General features: G+C 40.6%; 1 protein-coding gene across 1 annotated transcript in view; it reads right to left on the minus strand.

Moving 5' to 3' along the window:
• Positions 1-22,843, minus strand: part of EFL1 (elongation factor like GTPase 1) — a 1,877,823-nt gene that overhangs the window by 1,621,941 nt on the left and 233,039 nt on the right. Inside the window, exon 8 of the mRNA XM_044077803.1 lies at positions 6,847-6,970. Within this exon, the coding sequence (XP_043933738.1) occupies positions 6,847-6,970 (124 nt within the window). The remainder of the gene's footprint in view (positions 1-6,846; positions 6,971-22,843) is intronic.

Genomic DNA, 22,843 nt, shown 5'->3' on the forward strand with positions numbered 1-22,843 from the left:
GTAATGACAGTCCTTCCCCATAACCACTTCAAACCTGAGAAAGCATCTGTGGCTCTTGTGAACAGAGATATCGAGGTAGGCACTCGTCATCTAGAGTGGGAGGGAGATTTTTAAGGGGGCATGAAGACTCACCTGCTGTGAAGCAAACAATGAATGGCAAAAAGTCTTAGAAAATGGATGCCCAGGGCCTGAAAAATCTGGATCCTTCATTTACAGGAAGTGGGTGGCTGATGGCATGAATATGCAGATAGATAGTCCAGACTTCAACCTAATAACTGTGCATGTGCTCACACACAAGGACCATGGCAGTATCATCCTCACCCTTGGCTACGACAAACTGAGATTTGTAATTGATGCTTGCGTCAACCAGGCAATCACAGGGAGGACATGCAGACTCCGCACAGAAGGCACCCCAGCTGAGGATTGAACCAGAGAAGCTCTTGCTGTGAGGTGGCAATGCTAACCACTGTACCACCATGGCCACCCATGAACTTTGATCAGAGTTACTAAAACCAAATATCTCCAACAACTTCAAGAAAGATCTCTTTCCAACATTAAACAGTTCTGGAAAGAGTTTAACCCAGTACAAAAAAGAAGGATTCTGATAAGAATGTAGGGTCCACTTTCAAATTCATCAGTCACAACTCTGCTACCTACACTGGGATCCAAATAAATAATTCACACACTCATCCACACATCCCAGTTGAACATTAAACCAGTTTGATCAATAACCTCTCTCTTTCCATTCTCCTTCTTGTGGTACAGTTTTGAAACTGTTACTGTAGCCCCAAAACGACATGGAGCAGGTGGGGCAAATGACTTCATACCCATACAAAGTCTCCTTGTATAGCAGTTTTGTTACAACACTCAGGGTACTATGTATATATTAAAATGCCCTTGCAATTTATTTTAAGTAGGGGAAAATGGGAGATGTTTTAAAACTAGGTTACAGGAGCATGCTAAACAGGGTTCCAGGGAAGTAAATACTGTGGGAAGAAATAGCCAGGGAATTGTTATGGCTAGGCTTGTATAGGCCCTAGGGTCAACAGCCTAGTACCAACCTATGAACCTATGTTAAAACAGAAAGTCCACTGGGTGCTCGTTTTCAAAAGTTTCACCACAGTGACCCATCACTACTGAAAGATTGTATATTGGAACAAATACATTTGAAGATGGGAGAAAATGGTGATTGGAAGTACAAGATTTGATGGTTTACTATTAGATGTTCGAAGCGAACTCCATCAACTGCACTTTTGTCGAACACGGAAGTTCAAAAACGGTAATATCGAACACCAAAAGCCAACCTAGGAAAGGTTTTAACATGGGTCGAGATAGGTGCTCAGTGTTATTGCCGAGCTACAAACCTCTCCCCTATCTCGACCCATGTTAAAACCAGTTCCTAGGTTGGCTTTTGGTGTTCGATATTACCATTTTCGAACTTCCGTGTTAGACAAAAGTGCAGTCGATGGAGTTCGCTTCAAACATCTAATAGTAAACTGATTTGATATATGCTGAATAATTCAATTGTTTAATGAAGTGCAACTGTTTAATTAATTATTTAATTGATGGGTTTATTTATGGAGGTTTTTCAGTGTTGTTTTTACTCCTTGAAGGCAATTTGCTGAGGCGCTAGAGGAATAAATGGATTTATTTGGATCTGTGGTGGTTTTTTTCTATTTGCTCTTTGTGGTGTCTTCATATAACATTCCACATATTTTTCGAAATGAAAATACAGATGGCTCTCAGCACCCAATACAACACTACATTATTCACCCTGAAGACCAGATTACTAGACCAGGTGAAGCTCTGGTTAACATTTGTGAAGAACGAAATTGCAGAGTTAATAATCCTTTCTACACAGTGGGTATATGCAATAGTATCAGTTGAACTTCAGGATATCTGCAGTAAAATGGAAAATGTTTTATTTAAAGAAACAAATGTACATTTTAACATTATGAGCCTTACGAGATCTCTAGAACTGGACATTACACCCACGGGCTTAAGAGCTTTTAAGAGCCCCAGTACACCGTTTGATTTAAATTATAAGAATAAGAATTTTAAAGTTAGGTGGATTGCAGCTGCACATCAGTGTTCCATCAAATGGCTTAAAATTTTGATTGAAAGAGACCAACTTAAGCAGAAAAAAATGAAGGATGAGGCAGTTAAAATTTGTACGGAACTGCACCAACGGTTAGTCCAAGTCGTTTGGACACTTTACTGGCTGAAATCAATGAAAAATTGAAGTCTTATGAGTTGGACTTAATTAACAGTAAAAAGAACAAATTGAAATCTGATTTACATGACTATGAGACTGGCAAAGCATTCCTATGGAAACATAAACCAGAAGGAAGAATGTCATTGTGTTCTAGAGAAGGTTTTAAAAGAGTTTCCACTGTGTCTTTTGCTTCTTCTGTTGATACTACTACAGCGATCACATGGGATAGTGAGGGGGAGCCTTTCCACCACTGCCGACGGCTCAGAATCTGGCTGCTTTGAATGAACAGTTTTGGAGGGATGGAGATAATGAACAGCTTCCAACAAATTAGAGAAAAAGAGGTAGAAATGTCTGAAGAAAATTTAATGGTGAGGAAGGACAGTCTGATAATGACTATAAAAAAACAGAAGGGTATTAATGTTGCTGGGACTGATTCATTAGTCATTAATTTTGTCAGGATGCGGATTATCTGATATGTGTTTATCTGTTTTGAACTTGAGTTTAAAGTTTGTGCCAATGGTATTTCTTTGGCCTCATGTTTTTAAATGTGAAGTATTCAGATTGGTGAGGAAATTGAATCCTATTTTTTTTTTAATCAACAGGAACGTGAATGTGATTTATATCATTTGAATGATTTACATAATAGTAAAGACACTTCATTTTATTCATGTACCTCTGATGAGAATAACATAATACCTGAAGAAATTAATGCCTACTGTAGGCGAGACACTTCCACAGTTCCAAGTAAAACTATGTTTATACCTCCTTTTAATAATGAGGGTATTCAGAGTTTTATTACTGTGTTTAATTATGCTGCTGAAAAATTGTGGATTTTTATAAATTTAAAAATACTGTTGTTTATACCTTACTAAGGAACAATGGCAAGCTTTGAACTATTTGAAAGATAACAGGGAAGTGGTAATTAAGCCCCCGGACAAGGGGAATACAACTGTTGTATTAAATCATGTACAATATGCTGGAATGTGTTGTAAACATCTGAATGATGTGTTGGTTTATGAAAAATGTGATATTTTGAAATATAATGAGGCCTTGGAAAAATATGCTGTACTATTGAATAAGGGTGTACATTTGGGTTATTTTTCAAAAACGGATATGGAGAAAAAAAATTAGTTCTAAAGGGTGCCATATAGCAACTTTTCATTGCCTCCCTCAAGTTCATAAAGGGATAGATAATCTTAAGGGCATCCTATAGTTTTGGCACAAAAATACTTTCTCTATAATTTAGGATTTTTTTTTGCATGAATATTCATCAATAGTAAGGAAGATTCCCTCCTATATTAAAGATATTCAGGATTTCTTAAGTAGGATTAGTAAAATTAGGTGGAAAGATGATATGTATTGGTTGGTTATGGATGTTAAGAGCTTATATACTAATATACAACACCAGCATGGTGTGGATGCTCTTTATTATTTTTTGGGTGATGATCCTAGATCAAATTATGTCATTGATTTGTTAATGTTTTGCCTTAAAAATCATTTTTTACATTTAATTTTGAATTATATCATCAAATTCAAGGAACGGCTATGGGGGCCCCTTTCACCTCCATGTATACAAACATTACTATGGCTCTGTTTGAGCTGGAGTATTTGTATCCCCATATATTTTTAAGAATCAAGTAGTAAAATACTTTGATTATAGAAATGACTTGATTTTTTTTTGTCATGCTAATGATTTTGTTAAACAAATAAAAAATAATAGGTTTGGTTTCAGATTTGAAGGAATACAAATAGGCAAGCATATTTCTTTCCTTGATTTGGATTTAGTTGGTATGAATAATGGGATGATTTTCACAATGGTACATAGGATGGGAGATGAAGGGAATTTTTTTTTTTTTTTTTTAAACAGGGATTTAGTTGTCACCCTCCGCATTTAATTTCAGCCCTACCTTATGGGGAATTTCCTAGACTAGACAGGTTATGTAATACAGAGCAAAGCTTCTTTCAAGAGGCCCTTTATAGAGCTGAAATGTTTATTAGTAGAGGTTACAGGAAAGAAATTATTCTGGAGGCCTTGGATAAAGTTTTTACATAGGAGTGAGGTTGAAAATAGAAATAATACAGTTTATGAACACGGTTACCAAATAAACAGCGATACATTTTGTACATATGGAAGGAGGGCTCAAGATGAAGCTTTAGACAGAATATATCTTGTTACAGTAGATTCTGTCTTATCCAGTCTCGCTGGGACCGGACCTTAGGCTGGATAAACGAATGGCTGGTTAATCAGAAAAAGCATACAAAATAGCATTTATAGGTTATAAATCAGCTAGAATAAAAGAATTTGTGTTAGTATGCATTTTTCTAAAAAATATGAAGTCTAAAATTCACACGTCTGTCATTATTTACCCAGATGAGGAAGAAGTGCTGTTCTTCTCTGTTGTCTTTTGCGAAGGGTATGGCAGAAATTTGATGGCTGGTTAATGAGAGGCTGGATAAGAGGGAGTCGACTGTACAACATATAATATATTAAGTGAGCAGCTCATTGGTTACTGACCTATTTTTTTTTTTAAAGATAAGATGTTATTTGGGCTGATAAAACATTTTCCCTGTATCTCTTATAAAAGAGGCTGTAATTTAGCAGATTTTTTTAGTACGCAGTAGGTCTGTTCCCCCCTTTAAATAAGTTGGAAAAGCAACTTTATGTGGAGCGAGTAAGTGTAATAAATGGTCTGAATGTAAATATATTGTGAACAGGTTTATTAAAATAAAGTTTTTTTCCACAAGAAAAGTTTTATTGTAACACTCCATGGATTGTGTATATATTAAAATGCCCCTGTAATTTATTTTACGTGGAGGAAAGTGGGAGATCTTTTAAAACTAGGTTACAGGAGCATGTTAGGGATAGCAAAAAGGTTAAAAATGAAAGTCACCTGCATGCGCATTTTCAAAAGTTTCACCATAGAGACCTGTCATTATTGGAAGGTAATATACTGGAACAAATACATTTGGGGGTGGGGGAAAATGGTAATCTTAAAGATAAACTGCTATAAAAGGAAACTTTGCATATTTTAAAATATGGTACATTGGCACCCAAGGGACTAAATGGCAAATGTAACTGGAAGTACATGATTTGATATATGCTGAATACTTCAATTATTTAATTAATGGGTATATTTATAGAGGGTTTTTCAGTATTGTTTTTTTTTTGTTTGCCAAGGTGCTAGAGGAATAAATTGATTTATATGGATCTGTGGTGGTTGTTTTTTTTCTACGTAACAGTGCTGTCCTGACCAAACTCTAGAGTAATGCATTCATACATATGGGGGAAAACACTCACACTTCTGCGACATGGAAGAATGAAGTCTTAACAGTAACTCAGATAACTCGTGCAATTAGCAGCGCCCTAGCTCCATGGTACAAGGGAAGGACTCCCATCACGGTTCAGCAAATATTCTTAACACTGGAAAAGACAAACAAGGTGGGGAAGGAGTGAAGGGCTGTAGCCCACTCATTTCTCCCAGGGTAGGAGGAAGGGGTTGCACATACTCGTGTGGACACTAGGAAGCTCCCTGCTCATGCCTCTGAGGGGTGGGGCAGAGATTCCTGGAGGGAACAACCCCTGCAGAAGTAAGGAAATGTCCTCTACTATCAACCCATTACATTCTCCTCACCTACAATTGCCTGGTGTGTGCAACAGCGAAGGGGAGGCTAAACAGAAGAAAACCTCAAACCACCAGATGGCTATCTGAATGATGGTCCCTCCATGCTGAACCTTGATATGATGATAGGGAACAAGTGGGCCGACTAGTCATGAAGGGGGCCAATGATTGACAGACAGCAGGGGGGGGGGCAAAGAATGTACAAAACAATAAGTCAGTAAGCAATATGGGTGCTGAAGGAACCAAGACAGGGAGGGGAAGTGAGTGGCTGTTGTCAGTTCATCCATCCTGGAGTGGAGGGAGATGGTTCTGGCTTCCCCTGGGTGACACCTAGAGCAAGCAAGGGATGTAGCATCTGCAGATCATGAGTCTGCAGAGAATATGCTGCCTAGCGGTCGGGCATCAGCATGTGGATATAGGCAAGCATGTTCTCTATTGTCAGCATAACTACAGATGCTCTAGAGGCCATCACAAGGGTCCGCAACTCCAGGGGGAGGGAAAGAGAGTTCATAGACTCTGGCAGTCTGACTGTCTCCCTTCTGTTTGGTTCTCTTCTCTCCAGGAAATGAATTAGCTGATTTACACCCTAGAGCCTACAGCTTAGAGCTCTTGACCATGCTACAAACTACCTGGCTCTTGCCTCCTAAAGAGGAGCAAACAGGCCAAATGGGAACAGAAGGTGTGCCACTGGGCAAGACCTGGTGAATGGGAAAAAAATAAATATATAAATAAATCTTGGGGGGGGGGTTCAGAGCATGTCTATATATTCTATTCAGGTAATACTTTCTACTGTTCAGTCCTTTGTCAGTGGATTACTGGCCACCTCCAATGTATCACTGAGATCCTGGAAGCTTACAGCCTTCAGTTTCCTGTTGTAACCCTGTAGAAATACTGGCTGAAGCTTTTGCTGCTGAGTCCAAGTAAGTTGTCCTAAGGAAATAGTAATTGGGCTATACTCTGTTCACAGGCAAATGAAGAAGTCACTTCAAGTATTCAATTTGATAACTTTACCTGTGCTCCTTTCATAATCCTCTTCACTTTCGTATTCAAATAATAATCGCCCCACAGGGTCTTCCGCAGCACATCGGACCTGATGCCAACCTTCTGACTATAAAGGTGGGCAAAATGATCAATGCTAAAAATGTGTGGAAAAAAAAACATGTTTTAATGATTATCTTTGTTCGACATTTAGTTCTTCAGTCACACAATAACTCAAACTTGGGTGTGCAAGTGCACGTAATTAACTTAGTATTGCCTTTAGCTAAATAACACAGACTTATAGTTAACTGTATACTGTTACCATTAATGCTACCTTTCAGACAACAAAGGTCTTTCCTTTTCCTGTAAACCAAAAACAAACTATGGAAACATCTAAACATGGATTTCAGATTTTGACTGCTGCATTGTTTTTATAAAGTCAAACATACATTATTGTGGTGCTCATATTCAGGCTGTACTCCAAGTTAGGAATTACCAGGCTGCTTTCTAAGGTGGTCAGTAGCTAGCAATTTTCATTAAAAAAGAAAAAAAGAGGGAACACCAGTTTTGACAGCTGTAATAACAGTCCTGCAACTAAGAGTGTAACTGGCTCAAAAAATAAATTTCCCCAACAATCTTCTTATTAAAAATGATGGTCCCAGTTATGTAATTCTTTCCTTCAAGACTTCACACTCTAGTCCTCATTAGTAAATACACTAATTTATTACTCATATACTACACACAGAGATAAAGGCCCATTTATAAAAAGCACCTGGGAAGTCTCACCACTCAAAGACACACATTCAGTCAATTGCACAACTGAAGAGAAAATCACAGGGGATAATATAAAGTAAACAGTTCAAAGTAACATCACACATGTATGAAAGCAGAGACAAACTGCTGTGAAAAAGTGTATAATGCACACCATAGTATGGCAGCATCAGAATACATTTATGACATTAACTGCAAGCTGCAAGTCTTGTCCATAAAGTCAACATAATTCTATGAGACTAGATTCTATGAGCCTAGATATCAAAATTCTGTGAGACTAGATATATTCTGAGAAATAAACCTGATCACTGGAACAAAGTGCATCACAGCTATCTGAAATGCAGCCACTCAAACTAGAAGTAATCACTCGAGTTATCCAAGAGAATGCGCACTGAAAGAAATCCAGACGGGCCTCTTAAAAATGCACTTATTCATCTGATAACCTGGTGAATAAATTGTTCTCTGATAACCTGGTGAATAAATTGTTCACTTCAACTTTTTCACACATGGCATGGGCTTAAGAAATATCAAGTGCATAAAGGAAGCAGGCAAGCAATTTGATTTATTAACAGCAGAATGCAATGTGTGCATTACTCATGAAGTGTAATCACAGCAAATCAGAAAAGCTTTATGCTATGAGCTAGAAAAAGAGAGTCATGCTGTAATCCTGGGCTTTACTACCTCAACCACTATTTATTTGCTATGCAGCTCTCAGCAATTCACTTAACCAGATCAATGTTTTGTGTCACACCCTGAAGGCTTGAGCCTAGCGACTCTCACCTAGTAACAGATAAATAAAAATAAATAAAACATTGTGCAAGCCAAGATATACAAGTGTTATGAGACAGCCAGCACAAAGCAATTCAAAGCAATGTGTATACAAAAAAATGTATCAGAAAATAATATCTATAATACATGTTTATGTAGTGATGCACAGTATAGTTGTCCAGTCTAACACTACCTTCCAAGTGAGCAAGGAACACTTCCAAAGCTCCCGCTGGATATTGCGAAGACCTCACTTATGACAACACAGAGAACAAGAAAGAAACCTAAGTAAGCTATCCAAGCCAGTACTGCAGTATCCACCATCAAGACATGTAACTGGTTCACAGAAGAGGCCCACAGTGAGACTGGTGGAAATAACCTTACTACTTTACAGACCAATGAGAAGGGCCTGACTGAGATTTGTAAGAGTATGAAGGTTCAAAAATACCCCCATCCTCAGGGCTACAAAAAGAATCATGAAGATCAAGGGTGCCATAAAGCCCAAGGGGTTGCAGGATAAAGAGAGCTTGGCTCCACATATGTATCCTCTCCCAGGCCATCAAAGCCATGACTTTGCGCCCCCCCCCCAAAAAGAACGAAACAACATCTGAAAAGTATACAAATCTGACCTGACTGTTGACAGCAGTCCTCTGAATGAGAAACAAAGAGATCTGCTTTGAGTTTAGGGAGAAGCCCTAGGGGCTTACAACTGTGAAAGCAACCAAGATGGGTACTCAGCACCTTGACAGGACCACCAGGAGCCAACTGTCCATGCTGAGAAACTCATGATGTAACTTCTCCTTCAAGACATTCACCACCTTGTCTAATATTTTAGTATACAACCTAGGCATACTTGACAGACCACACGGGCACGATAATGCATTGAATTTAATGCCCATAAAATAGAATGGAAGGATCATGTTGTGCAGTCCCCAAAAACCAAAAAGCAAGAAGACACTCATCATATCCAAGATTATTAACCACACATTCTGTGGCAGCAAAGGAATGACTTCAAAGAAAGTCACCATTCAAGTTACCTGAGAGAACACACATTGAAAGAAATCTACATTAGATATGCCCCACTGAAACTGCTGCGGTCCAACATGGGACAGACATCTGCAGTCCGTACTGGACGAAGAAATAAGAAGTAGAGACTCTTTCTTTCTATGAAAGAGAAACGAGCTTTACTGGAATTCATGATGCCCATTTAAAGAGCTCTAGACAGACTGCCTGAAACTTTAAGCAGAGGTCTTTGTAGAGGAGAACTTAAATGCTCTAATATAATGAAACCCAGTGATCCATAGCATCGACTCTCTAAACACAAGAAAAAAAAACTGCCTTCTTTAGGCATTTGCATCTTATGCGAATCAGACATGACTGATAAGCTAGTGATGTAAAATCTTGATTAAAAATTAAAAAAGCTCTAAACATTTATACACCAAACCCACTTTTTAGACTGCACTGTGCAAATACATGTAGTGCAGAAGATGGTGTTTTTAACTGTAATTTCTGGTTACTCAAAAATGTGACCACCTGTTTGTACTGCAAACCAATTGGAACAATTATAAACTATTAAAATGTCATTCACTGTTCTTATAAACCTTCGACTGGCAAAAAAAAAAAAAAAAAAAAAACTTTCTAGCCCTCCCACATAGCAATACAATTTCCTAGAATTGGTGCTGTATATTTCAATTATGTACCCTCTAACAAGCATCTCAGACTATGGTCAGTTATTTTTAATTCCCTTCAGTAAAACATCACAAATGAAAAAAAATCTACCTCAAAAAACATGTCAACGCTTACCCTGATTAACTTGCCAGTGCCAGTCTCTGCCTACAGTTACATTTTTTAAAATACAAGTTCCCTACACATGCTAATCAGCTCACCATATATGCACCAATATAAGAATGAGATAAGGTCAGATCACTTTTATGTCAACCAATGGGCCATCTAACAAACATGGAAAATCCTGTGTAACCCAGTCAAGAAAGGAGCTTGGGAGTTGGCATAACTGTAAAGGTGTTCATCTCATAGACAAAGCACAGGATTTGAGTCGCACCGTTGAGAAATTGTCTAGGCTTAAAATTGCCCACAACAGCAGCTAGCCTAGTACAAACCTTTGAACCCAAATCCAAACTACTATATTTACTGAGGTCATACACATACAGAAATGCTCTTTCAAACAACTATATAGGCCTAACCTTGAAGAACCCCACAAAACAATATTGTGTCAACATTACCGGACTCTGCATGTTACATTTGTACTGTTTTTGTGAATATAAAAAAAGCTGTAAGATACTTATTTAAAGAGCAAGCATGAATTACTGCATGTGGGCACTTACTAGCAATGAATCAATAACTTTTACCTATATATTAATTACATTTACACATATTGTATTTCTTTATAAAGGTTCAGATATGGAATGTTTATAAAACTGCTTACACATACTCCTTCTTTTGACATCAAAGCCTGAAATGAGTAAGCATGCTCTATTATCAATTACCACCAAGACAACTCTCTCATAAGGCTGATTGATCTTGCTCCATTAATGTTATTAAAATATCAACCCAACAATGGAAAATAACTTTCTGCACTGCTGATGGACAGCAAGCATGCTGTATGAAATCCATAAATATGTGGTAATACACTGACATGTTACTTAAAAGTTGAATAAAATAATGTTTCAGACACATGCCAGACTACTTCAGATGCAACATACCGCACAATAGTTAATTACCACACAACAGTTAATTTGTATGACAACTAAAATACCTCATTCACTTCCCACTGAACTTGTATTCGTTCTGCAACTCTCCACTTCATCCAGTTTGTGGATATGTGCACGTGTGCATACACACACACGCACTCATACGTGCACTCATGCATGTACACTCACGTATGCACACCAACTTAATGAACAGTTTACAAGAATGACACTTCACCTCAGACTTGTGCTTGGGATGTAGGAAAAACTGGGGAATAGGGATGACATGCACACACGATACAGAAAAGTATCTGAAACAGGAACTAAACTGTAGAGCCAAGTGCTGTGGAACACCACCACTAACTGGTGCACGGATGTGCTGCCCACCTGTTTCTCATAAATTCTGCATGTATTATATGTCTGTATTTTAAATACAAGAAATATGGTGATCCTGGGACAGATGCAATGCACTTTTGGACTAAGTTATAAATATGGCACAAGTATGACTATTTCAGTTACTTAAGTCCAACAGAGTATACTTATGTCATTTAGAATCTCTCAAGTGGCCACTTGAATGCATTAATTACAACAGGACTTGGCCAATATTTATTTACTTATTTGACATTTGTTTACCGGGAAAAGTCCGACTGGGCCAGAAAGTGTCCATTTTCAGGGGAGGCCCAGGAAGAAAGGATCCACAATCATAATCTTTCAAAAACCAAAGGCAAATATTTTAAATCACAAAGTATCATGTTACATTACAAAACACGAGTGAAAAAATGCTGTAACGAGAAAAACATAGAACACGTTTCATAGTAGAGTCCAATGAAAAACAATGACATGAGTTGGAGAAAATACGTGAGGAAAAACTATAGTCATACTATTTGTTACACAGATTAGTATGTGATAAATGAGACCTAAGACTATTGTAATAAGATATTTAATGAGATAGTTCAGGTTACATGATTGGACACACTGAGAGGAATTTGAGTGATGTCTTATTATGTGAGATGGTGCTCATATTATGGTAATAGAAGGATGGAGAAAAGGAGTGCAGGGTAGGGTGTCGTTGGGTAGCTTAGGTGAGCAGGGAGGAAAGAGAATGAGGTAAAGGAAAGGTCTACAAAGGTGACGTGGACAAGGTATGGTAGTGGAAAAAGCAAAATAAAGGAGTGGAGAAGGCGATTGGAGAGAGTTGTGAGGTGTGACTTAGTTGAAGGGGGGGGGGTGAGTGAAGTATAGTGAGTACGTTCAGCCAGGACTGGCACAGGAGCAGGTCCATGATTTTGTAAAGTATTCTTTTAGGGAGCATTTAAATGAGGGTAGGTTAGAAATAGTTGTTGTGGTTAGAGGTGGGGAGTTCTTTTTTTGTGTTACAGAGTAGGAGTATTGGCTTTGTCCAGGGGATTTATTTGGTTTATTTATGATGAGATGTTTGTCCTCTGATCCGAGAGTTCTTTAAGGGAAATATATGTTAATTAAAGGGGTAAGAGATGGGCAGGCCAATGGTTTGTCTATGATTTTATGTATTGTTATAAGCTAAAAGTGGGAGAGGTGGAGGGGGAGTTCCAGCTAGCTAACTGTATGCAGAGTGATGGGCAAAGGAGGTTGGTTGAATTAGTAGTAAACTTAGCAATTTTTTTGTAGCAGCTTTCGTTTTTTTTTTTTTTTTTTTTATGGATGATTATAAATTGATTAGAATTGGGGTACCACAGATTAGGGAGGGCAGAAGGTAGGTTTTGGCTAGAGTAATTTTGTGGGTATGCTCATAAAATGCTTGTTTCTGTATAGCATGGCTAGCATTTGATGGGTTTTCTTAATATTCCTTTTGGACGTGGAGGTCAAATTTAAGATTATCATCTATTATGACTCCTAACAGTTTAGCATGCTGAACCTATTCAATTTTAGTACCATTTATCAAAAAGATTTTGAAAGATGCTTTGTTAGGGGTGTGAGGTTTTGGGTAATGAGAAGGAGTTTGGGTTTTTTGGAGGCGAGTAAGAGTTGGGCTTTTGTAAGGCATGTTTCAATGGAAAAGACAGCTTCTTGAGTGATTTCTTGGAGGTGAGTTAAGGTGAAGACCAGATGATGGTAGAGTCCTCTGCATACTGACATCAAGGAGTCTTCATAACAAGATGAATGTACCTTACAGATAAAAATAATGAATAGTAAAGGGCCAAGGATGGATCCTTGTAGGACTTCTGCAGAAGTGGGAAGGTATGTAGTGATAGATCCTTGACATTTTACAGCTTGTTGCCTGTTGGCAAGGTAGCTAGAGAACCATGGAACAGATGGAGATGATAGACCCAGGGCGGAAAGTTGATTGAGGAGTTTACTGTGACAGACTATGTCAAAGGTTTTTGACAGATCTAGAAATACTGCAGATACAAATTTTTTAGAGTTGTAAGCTTTACTGGCAGTGTCTGTAAATAAGAGTAATGCAGTGGAGGTGCTGTGACTGAAAATCCATGTTATGTACTGGCGATTAGCTTATTTTGCGAGAGACAGTGGAGAACATGTTAATGTATACATCTTTCAAGGATTTTAGAGAGGGGAGACAGGATGGCTATGGGACTGAAATTAGTAATGTCAGTGGAATTACCTCCTTTATGTAACGGGATAATATGCACCATTTTCCACAAGTCAGGGGTACATGACTCTGTTATTGATCCAGTAATAAGCTGATATACCCATGTTTTTTACTTGTGCTATATAGAGAAACCTCAACTGTGTACCTCTGAAATACCCTTTCAAATGTGGTAATCCCAATCTGCCTTGTCCTATTTGAAGAATCAGCTTATCCCACTTGACTCTTGCCATCTTCCCCTCCCAAATAAAATCCTTCAGCTCTTTATTAATTGCTATCGACAACTTTCCTCTGGTAGATAAAAATATGCCCAACCTGTGTATATAAGAGTAAAGGGACTAAAAGCATTTTAAATGCTTGTATCTTGCTATCCAAATCCATATAACAGTGCTTCCAATTTCTCAGTTTTTGTACTATGGTTTTAGTCTCTTCCCACATATCCTTAGCTGCCATACCAATATCATTTTAATCCATACTCCTAAATACATTAATACATACAATAAATTTATTTTATCATGCCACCATAAATATGGATAGTGCTGAACCAATTCATGTGTGGGTACATAGCTATCGCCTTTGTTTTAGCTTCATTAATTTCTGTATTCTGAAAAGATCTGAAACTGTCTCAAAATATTCCACAACACTGTTATGTCCTTTTCTGGTTTTAACAGGTATAAAATAATATCATCTGCAAATAAAGCCAGCTTTTCTTTAATACCATACCAATTATATCCTTGAATTTCTGAGTCCTTTATTTTCTTTGCAAGTGGTTCTAAATATAATGCAAATAACAAACGGAAAGAGGAAATCCCTGGCTAGGCTTCTCTGCTCAACAGAAATTATGAGAGAGGCAACCACCCACTTTAATTTTCACCTCTGATCCCTCATATAACTGCCTAACCAACCTTATAATTTTATCAGGTAATGCAAATGCTTCCATTGCCCTGCTCATAAAGTTCCAGTTTACTCTGTCAAAAAGCCCCACCAACAACAGTGGTATTTTCTTACATTCTGCTTCCCTCTGGATCGTTAATGTTCTGTTAATGTTGTCAAATATTTCCCTTCCTTCCACAAAACCACACTGATCCATATATATCAATTTTGTCATCACTTTTTCCATTCTTTTAGCCATTATACACATACACACTTTATAATCATGACTTAGTATTGAAATGGGCCTGTATGAAGCTCAATCTGATGGATCTTTACCCTCCTTAGTTATTACAACTACCACCACTTTCATCCAGGATGTTGGTACTTTTCTTCTTAAAATACTGTTAAACAAAACCTTATGGATCTTTATCAGTTTTTTCCCTCCTAGCTTCCAAACTTTCTCAGGAATACCATTTATTCCTGGGGACTTTCCTGTAGATTGGCAATACATCACCACTGTTATCTCATCTCCTCATATCCTGTTAGTAATTGAGCCTCATCTACCTCTAACTTTAGCATATTTAATTCTTCCATAAATATTTTCATTTGTACCTTTTCTTGATTTCCATATTTCTCTGCTTTATACAGATCTTCACAGAATTTCCAAAATATTGACAATACTTATACAGGATCTCTTGTTATCTTCCTTGTTACAGGCTCCCTAAGCTTAGAGACAGCCCTTCTACTTTCTGTTGCCTGAGTCATTGTGCTAAAACTTTTTGTGCTCTAGAGTTATTAGCAAACATCTACTTAACAGCAATCTTTCTAAACTCATCCATGTTATCAAGGTAATCCCTTATATTCTGCTTAGCACTCTGCAGTTGCTCCTCTTCTTGTTCTGTGAGATTCCCCCTATTTTGCAATACTTTAACATTTGTCAGTCCCTCTAAATAATTCTTGTTACTTCCTAACCATAAATCTCTTTCATTTTATTTCCACCCTATTTTTAAACTCCACTTTAATTTTATCCAACTCTCTAGCTACATTTTCAGAAGAAATTTCTATTTTCTCTAACAGCTCCTGAATAATTTCTACTAAACATTCCTTAAATTCCTCTTTTCAAAAGATAGGCAGGAAAGCACCAATGTCTCATTTTTAATTTCATTACACTATGTTTATTGATGCATGATCTGAAATAGTTATTGAGTGTGCATCAAGACCTTCAATAAAGTGAACGTTCCTGTAAAATGTATATTATGCCTAGCCTAGCCCATTTTTTGTATTTTGGGGAATATTAAATTCACTCTGAACTGTTAGTACTGAATTCACAACTTCCATGCCAAATATTTTCACAAATTTCTTCAAAAATCTACCCTCCTTTGTTATATTTTCCCTTCTGGGTCCCCAGACACATCTTCACTGTTGTAAATCAAATTCCAATCCCTACCTGTAAATAATACTCCTTGCTGAAAGCTGCTTACTTCTCCCAGAATTTTCTTAAACTCCATTGTAGCAGTTTTAGGTGGAATATAAATACATGCCAGTGTAATCCTCCTCCCTTGCAGTAGCCCCTTAGTATTACAAATCTACCATTATTATCCCACTCTGTCACTATTGGAGCTCATCTTGCACTGCAAATCCTTCCCCTTTCCTTTGTTTCAGGTATTACACTGAATAACCATCCTAAAAAAACTTTCTTTATCAAATTCACATGTTCAGTTCTTTCCAAGTGCATCTCCTGCAGCATAGCCATTTACATTCTATATTTTAATAGAATTCACTAATCTTTCTTTTTTCTTTTATCTGTGTGACCATTGACATTTAAAGACATTACAGAAAGCATCATTGTATTACAAAGTTATCATTCCCACCTTTCATATATAACAGCTCCTGCTCAGCATGTACTTCATTAAAAAAATGTTGTCCCTCTATCGAAACATATTTTGAAGATAGCTGGGTACAGCTGTTTAAATCTCACACCTGCTTCTCAGTATTCCCTGAATAGTGGAATAAATGTAATCCTCTTCTGTCTGGTGCAGAATTAGTAATCATGCTCCAGAAATACTCAGCTGTCTGCAACCTTTAGCAATTTGTCCTTCTGCCAAAGTTTTGTCAGAATCAACTCCTTCTGCTGATAGGATTGCATCTTTACTATTAAAGGTCTAGGTTACTTTCTCATAGCCATGTTTGCAGTATACACACGATGTGCCCTTTCAATTAACAACTCCTGCTGTGGAATATCAGTCCAGTTACTTACTTGTGCTTTCATAAAATTAATACAGTCTGTTCCTTTCAGCTTCTCTGGTACAGCAGAAAATAAGAAGTTATGTACCTACCATAACGTTCCATGTTAGTTGTCTTCTCTCGCCTTCTTTCTTGCTTGATGGGTTCGGAGCCGATCCTCGGCTCCCTTTAGCTCGAGAACTCCTTTTACCAGCTCGAGGCAGCCCCATATCCCATGATGCAAGGCAGTAAGTACCCAGATCTCGTTTGTTGACAAAGGGCAATAACACCAAGCATAAAATACTTCCCAAAGGAAGAAGAAACTTACAGATGGAAAAAGGACCAGGTCTGAATGGTCTTTAGCATAATAGTTTCTTATACAAGGTCTGTCCAGGCCAGGGGAAGGAGGGAGGTCGCAAGAAGAAGAGAAGACAACTAACATGGAACGTTATGGTAGGTACATAACTTCTTAATGTTAAGTTGTCAATCTCGCCTTCATTCTTGCTTGATGGGACCGCGTCCCTAGCACCTCTATCCTGGGTGGCTCAATGGAACAAACTCTTGAGGACTGTAGAGCCAAAACTGGCTCTGTCCCTGGAGGCCAAGTCCAATTTGTAATGGGAAACAAAAGTGTGAGGAGTGGCCCAAGTGGGCGCTGCACAAATAGTGTCCAAAGGTAGTCTAGCTTGAAAAGCTGTAGAAGTAGCTAAACTCCTAGTTGAATGTGCTTTAGGTTTTGAGCACAGCTGTTTTCCACTGATCGTATAAATTTCAGTGATGACCGAAGAAAGCCATCTGGACAAAGTCACTTTAGAAACAGGAAGGCCTTTTTTATTATCCGCATAGGAAACAAAAAGTTGATCAGATTTTCTGAATTTTTTTGTTCTGTCCAAATAATATCTAAGCTGACGGTGGACGTCAAGACAATGTAGTTTTTGTTCAGCTCTATCTGAATAGTTAGGAAAAATACAGGAGATCAATGGATTGATTCAGATTGTTCTTTGAAGCGACCTTAGGTAAAAAGGATGGATTAGTTCTCAAAGATACTCTGTCTTTGTGAAAAATCAAATAGGGGTCGAACCGAAGAGCATGAAGTTCAGACACCCTCCTGGCAGATGTAATAGCCACTAGGAATAAGGTTTTCCAAGAAAGATATTTCAGGGAACAAGAAACAGCTGGCTCGAAGGGGAAGAATCAAGGATGTCAGCACTAAATTTAGATCCCACTGAGGAGGAGGATTCCTGATTGGAGGCTTTAGTAGGAAAATTCCTTTCAAGAAGGCCCTGCAGAGCCTATGGGACATAATATTATGATCTGCTATCCCGACATGAAAATTAGAAATAGCAGCCAATTGAACTCTGACTGTGGAAGAAGAGGAGCCTGCATGAAAAATCTCTGCTAAGAAGTCCAGAACTGCCTGAACAGGGGCAGTAAAAGGATCAATATTTTGGGCTTTAGCCCAATAAGAGAAACGTTTCCATTTGCTTGTGTAAATCCTCCTGGTAGAGGATTTAAGTGAAGCTACAATGATGTCTCTAACTGGGTTAGAGATCAAAGGAAGCCTGGCTAAGGAAGGAAGTGGAGCAACCATGCTGTGAGGTTGAGAGAAGGGATTGACCGGTGCAGCTGACCCGATTGGTGAATCAGAAGATCTGGCACTGGGTCCAGATGCCCGGCTGCACCAAAAGGTGATGATGGAGGAACGGAACCAAACTTGTCGAGGCCAGTAAGGGGCAATGAGAATCAATTTGGCTCTCAAGACGGTAGCTTTCTGGATCACCTGAGGGATCAGAGGAAATGGAGGAATGCATAAAGAAGTCCCTGGGGCCAATCCTGGGTCAGAGCGTCTCTGGGGGATGGCCTGATAAGAGGGAAAGGCTGAAGAAGTCTGGACATTTGCTGTTTTGGGGAGTAGCAAAAGATCGCAACATGGGCGACCCATTCCAGAAAAATCTCTTCCGCTATAGATTGCTTGAGAGACCACTCGTGAGGCATGAGGATAGCTCTGCTCAATCTGTCCGCTATAATGTTGGTTTTCCCAGGGATATGCGTTGCTACCAGAAACCGATGAGAGGAGATCGCCCATTGCCAAACTCTGCCAGCTTCTCGACACAAGGGGTAGGTCTCGGTTCCGCCCTGTTTGTTGTTATACCAAACTACAGACATGTTGTCTGTGTGGACTGCAATTGTCCCTGGAAGAAAGTCATTGAGGGCTTGCAATGTTAAAAGCACTGCTCTCATCTCCAGGACATTTATGTGCAGATGGTACTCGAGCGGTTGCCACGTCCCATGAACCATCCTGCCCTGATAATGACCCCCACCCGATCAGGGAGGCATCCGTGGTGACAGTGGCTATCGGGGGGGGTACAAAGCACCTGCCTTGGTGAACCTGAGACGATGTGATCCACCAAGCAAGATGTTGTTTGCATGTCTGTGTCACCAGAATCTGGTGACGCATTGGGAAGTTGCTGGTATGACCACTGTGTGAACAGCATCCACTGAAGGAGGCGCATGTAGAATCGAGCCAGGGAAGAAGAGTAATGGCCGCAGCCATGAGACCTAATACCTTTAGAACCATTCTGGCCTGTACTTTCTTGCTGGCCAGAATGATCCTGACATGAGTCTGAATGTCTGAAACTCTTTGTTCTGTAAGGGTAGCTGACATCCGAACAGTGTTTAAGTTTGCCTATGAAGGTAATAGACTGGCAGGGCGATAAGGATGACTTTTCAAGTTGATTGAGATGCCTAAATGAGAACAAAGGTCTATTGTGTAATCCCTGGCTTGTATAAGCTGATGCCTGGTGGTGGCTGACAGGAGCCAGTCGTCGAGATACGGAAACACTTGGAATCCTTGGCGTCTCAGGTGAGCCGTGACCACTGCCATGCATTTGGTGAACACTCTGGGGCTGTAGTGAGACCAAAGGGCAGGGCTCTGAACTGGAAGTGACTGGACCCCAGCCGAAGCGGAGAAATCTCCTGGAGCGTCTGTGAATTTTGATGTGATAGTACGCATCCTGAAGATCTACTGAGCACATCCAGTTGTCCTTCTGTAAGAAGGGCAGAATTGACTGAAGAGTGACCATTCGAATCTTGTCTTCCTGACAGACTTGTTGAGTCTGCTGAGATCCAATATTGGTCTCCAGTCTCCCGTCTTTTTGGGGACCAAAAAGAACCTTGAGTAGATTCCGGGCTCTGAATGGTCTTTTGTAACTGGCTGAATGGCTCTTTTTTGCAGTAGTTTTGAAACTTCTAACTCTGCAATTTCCCTTAGACCGGGTGGTACATCTGGAAGGGAACTCGAGGAGAAGGGACTTTCCTCGAAAGGAATTATGTAACCCTTGGATATGATCGACTGTACCCATCTGTCTTGAGTGAGGGAAAGCCAGGCTTCTGGGTACAGTGATAATCTTCCCCCGACTGCCTCCAAGGAGGGACAGCCGGGCAACACCTCAGGGATGCTGAAAGGGCTTATCAGAGAGAGGGTCCCTGTTTCCCTGGTTTTCGACCCCTCTGCCTCTAGAGCGTCTGTTGTTGTTACCCCTCTGCCTCTAGGGGTAAACTGACCACGTGAATCCGTGACTCCTTGGGATTTACGGAACCACATCTTCCCACCCTTCTGTCCTTTGGGATAAGGCCTAGAAGGGGTGGAAAACGGACTCCAACAGCAGAAAGAGTCTTGCCGTCCTGCTCACACCTGGTCAAGGTTTCCTTCACCTGAGGGCCAAACAAAGCTGACCCATCAAAGGGAGAATTTGTGAAGGACGCCTTAAAGGGATCCATAAAAATCACATAGCCGCATCCAGGCTTGGCGTCTAAGAGCCACACCTGTGCCTGCTCTACTACTCCATCCGCAGCATAAGATATTAGCCGCATGGAGGAGTTAGCAATGGAATTGAGGGTTCCTAGCTCAATCTTTCTTGAGCCCCTGCAGCTGTAGGATCCTGAACTACTTCTCCCAGCTCCTTCAGGATATCTCTGGAGTCTGGTGAAGTGACAAAGATAATTCAGCGAGCATAGCAAAGGTCGCTGAGGAAAACATCCGCTTGCCGTACCTATCCATGGTCCTAGAGTCCTTATTAGGAGGATGGACGGCACGGAAGGATCTGCAAGTTCCTTTTGGTGGCCGCAGCCACCAACATGGCATCAGCGGGACACCCTTGGTAAGGAATTGTTTGTCACTAGGGGCAGTGATAAATTTAGAAGGCCTCCTAGGGACTGGCTCTACAGAGTCAGGAGCTGTCCACGCCTGCAATAACCTGCATAAGGCGGAGACACCCAGGAGGTGGAGGGCCGAGATCCAAACGCCTCTAGGTATACTGACTCATCCTCAGAGGGACTGTTGGTGGGCCAGTTTCCCCTGTGTTTCAGTTCTAGGATGTCTGAGAAGGAGACATCCTCAGAGGGGATCTAGGGATCCCTCTGACTCATCAAAGTCAGTATCCGAGTGACAGACTCGGGAGTCTACATGCTTCCTCTTACAAGTCCTCTTCCTAGGAGGATCTCCCGAAACATCAGGAGAATCCTCGGAAGAGGAAATTCCCAATGGGGAAACCTGAGGCGGAGGATCTCTGGGTCCTGTAGCAAGAGAAGTGGCAGAGATGTCAACAGGTACTATAGAGGGAGGAGCTACGGAACAGACTGCTGACTGATACCAGTGGCCAGTACACTCTTCATTACCTCCCTCCCAGGCAGGTCCAAGAACCCAGAGCTAGGAACTCCGGACCACCGAAAGGGAAGTCTCCGAGGCAGATGGCGGAGCCGAGCTCACCAAGGCCGAGGCTCCAAGGGGAAGAGCGGGCTCGGACAAGGGTCCGATGCCACTCACCCCCTCGGAGGAGACCATGGAAGCCCGACCACGAATCCCTCTAAGGAAGAGGAGATAAGAGTAGAGGCTGAAGGAACAGAAGGGGTATCCGTCCTCCAGCCGTAGCAGTAACCATGCCCGAAGACTCCAACTCCAAACTCTGGGGTAGAGTTGAAGGAGGAACTGTAACGGTGTGGACCAACAGTCGTCTGCTGAGACGGACTGTGTAACATTTGGGCCAGTACCTGTGACTTGAGTAATCTACTGACCACTCTCTAGGTCATGATCTGACAACCTGGATGACCTTGAAGATCGGCTCCGATGGCTCCGTTCGATAGAAGAAGTATCGGCTCCAAGGAAGGAGACCTCGACCTCTTCCTGGAATGAGCCATCGGAGCCGATACTACAGATCCTGTCGGCGCCGACTTCGGAGCCGACAGAACGTTGATGTATCGGCTCCAGCCGAGCCGATACAGCCACCAAAGTAACGGTGTCGGAGCCGATCGGAGCCGACACCGATGCCTGTGCCACATGGGTGTCGGAGCCGATCGGAGCCGACATCGGCGGTCAAAAGGTTCGGCACCGATAGCCATCGGTGCCGAGTGCTTAAAGCCAGAATCGGCTCCAGCGGGCGATCTCGAGAGCCGAGGCCGCAGGCTTAGGAACAGAAGCCTGGGCCTTGGAAACTCTTGCTGGTTTAGATGGAGCCGACTTAGCCGGAGAGCCCTCCGGCTTAAGAAGGCCCCTAAGAACCAGTTTGTTATGTCTCTCCTGCAGGACTCTCTGGCTGAAGGAGTGACAAATAGCACAGGAGTCCTGCAGGTGAAGAGGGCCCAGACAATACAGGCAAGAAGTGTGACCGTCTGTCAGAGACATCTTCTGACAGCACGAGTCACACTTCTTAAAACCTGAGACCCTCTCCTTTGACATGGTGCCGAAAAACACACACACACACACACACACACACACACACACACACACACACACACACCAGTCAAATTTAACTTAAATAAATACCAAAAGGTATTCTACAACCAATACACACACCCTAACAGGGGGGGATGGGAAGGGTTTTTTAAGATACACTAACAAAAAATTAAAGGAGACAGGGATTTCTGTCAGAAAAGGTAATATATAAGTTTAAAACTATCAAAACAAGGTTTTTTTAATAAAAAGGGGCTTAAAACTCACAAAAGTGAAAAACTTACCAGGAGCTGGTAAAAAGAAGACCTCCCAAGCATCTGGGTACTTACTGCCTTGCATCATGGGATATGGGGCTGCCTCGAGCTGGTAAAAGGAGTT

This window comes from Protopterus annectens, chromosome 7.part0 (genome assembly GCF_019279795.1).
Source record: "Protopterus annectens isolate FY-2018-M chromosome 7.part0, PAN1.0, whole genome shotgun sequence".
NCBI lineage: Eukaryota > Metazoa > Chordata > Ceratodontiformes > Protopteridae > Protopterus > Protopterus annectens.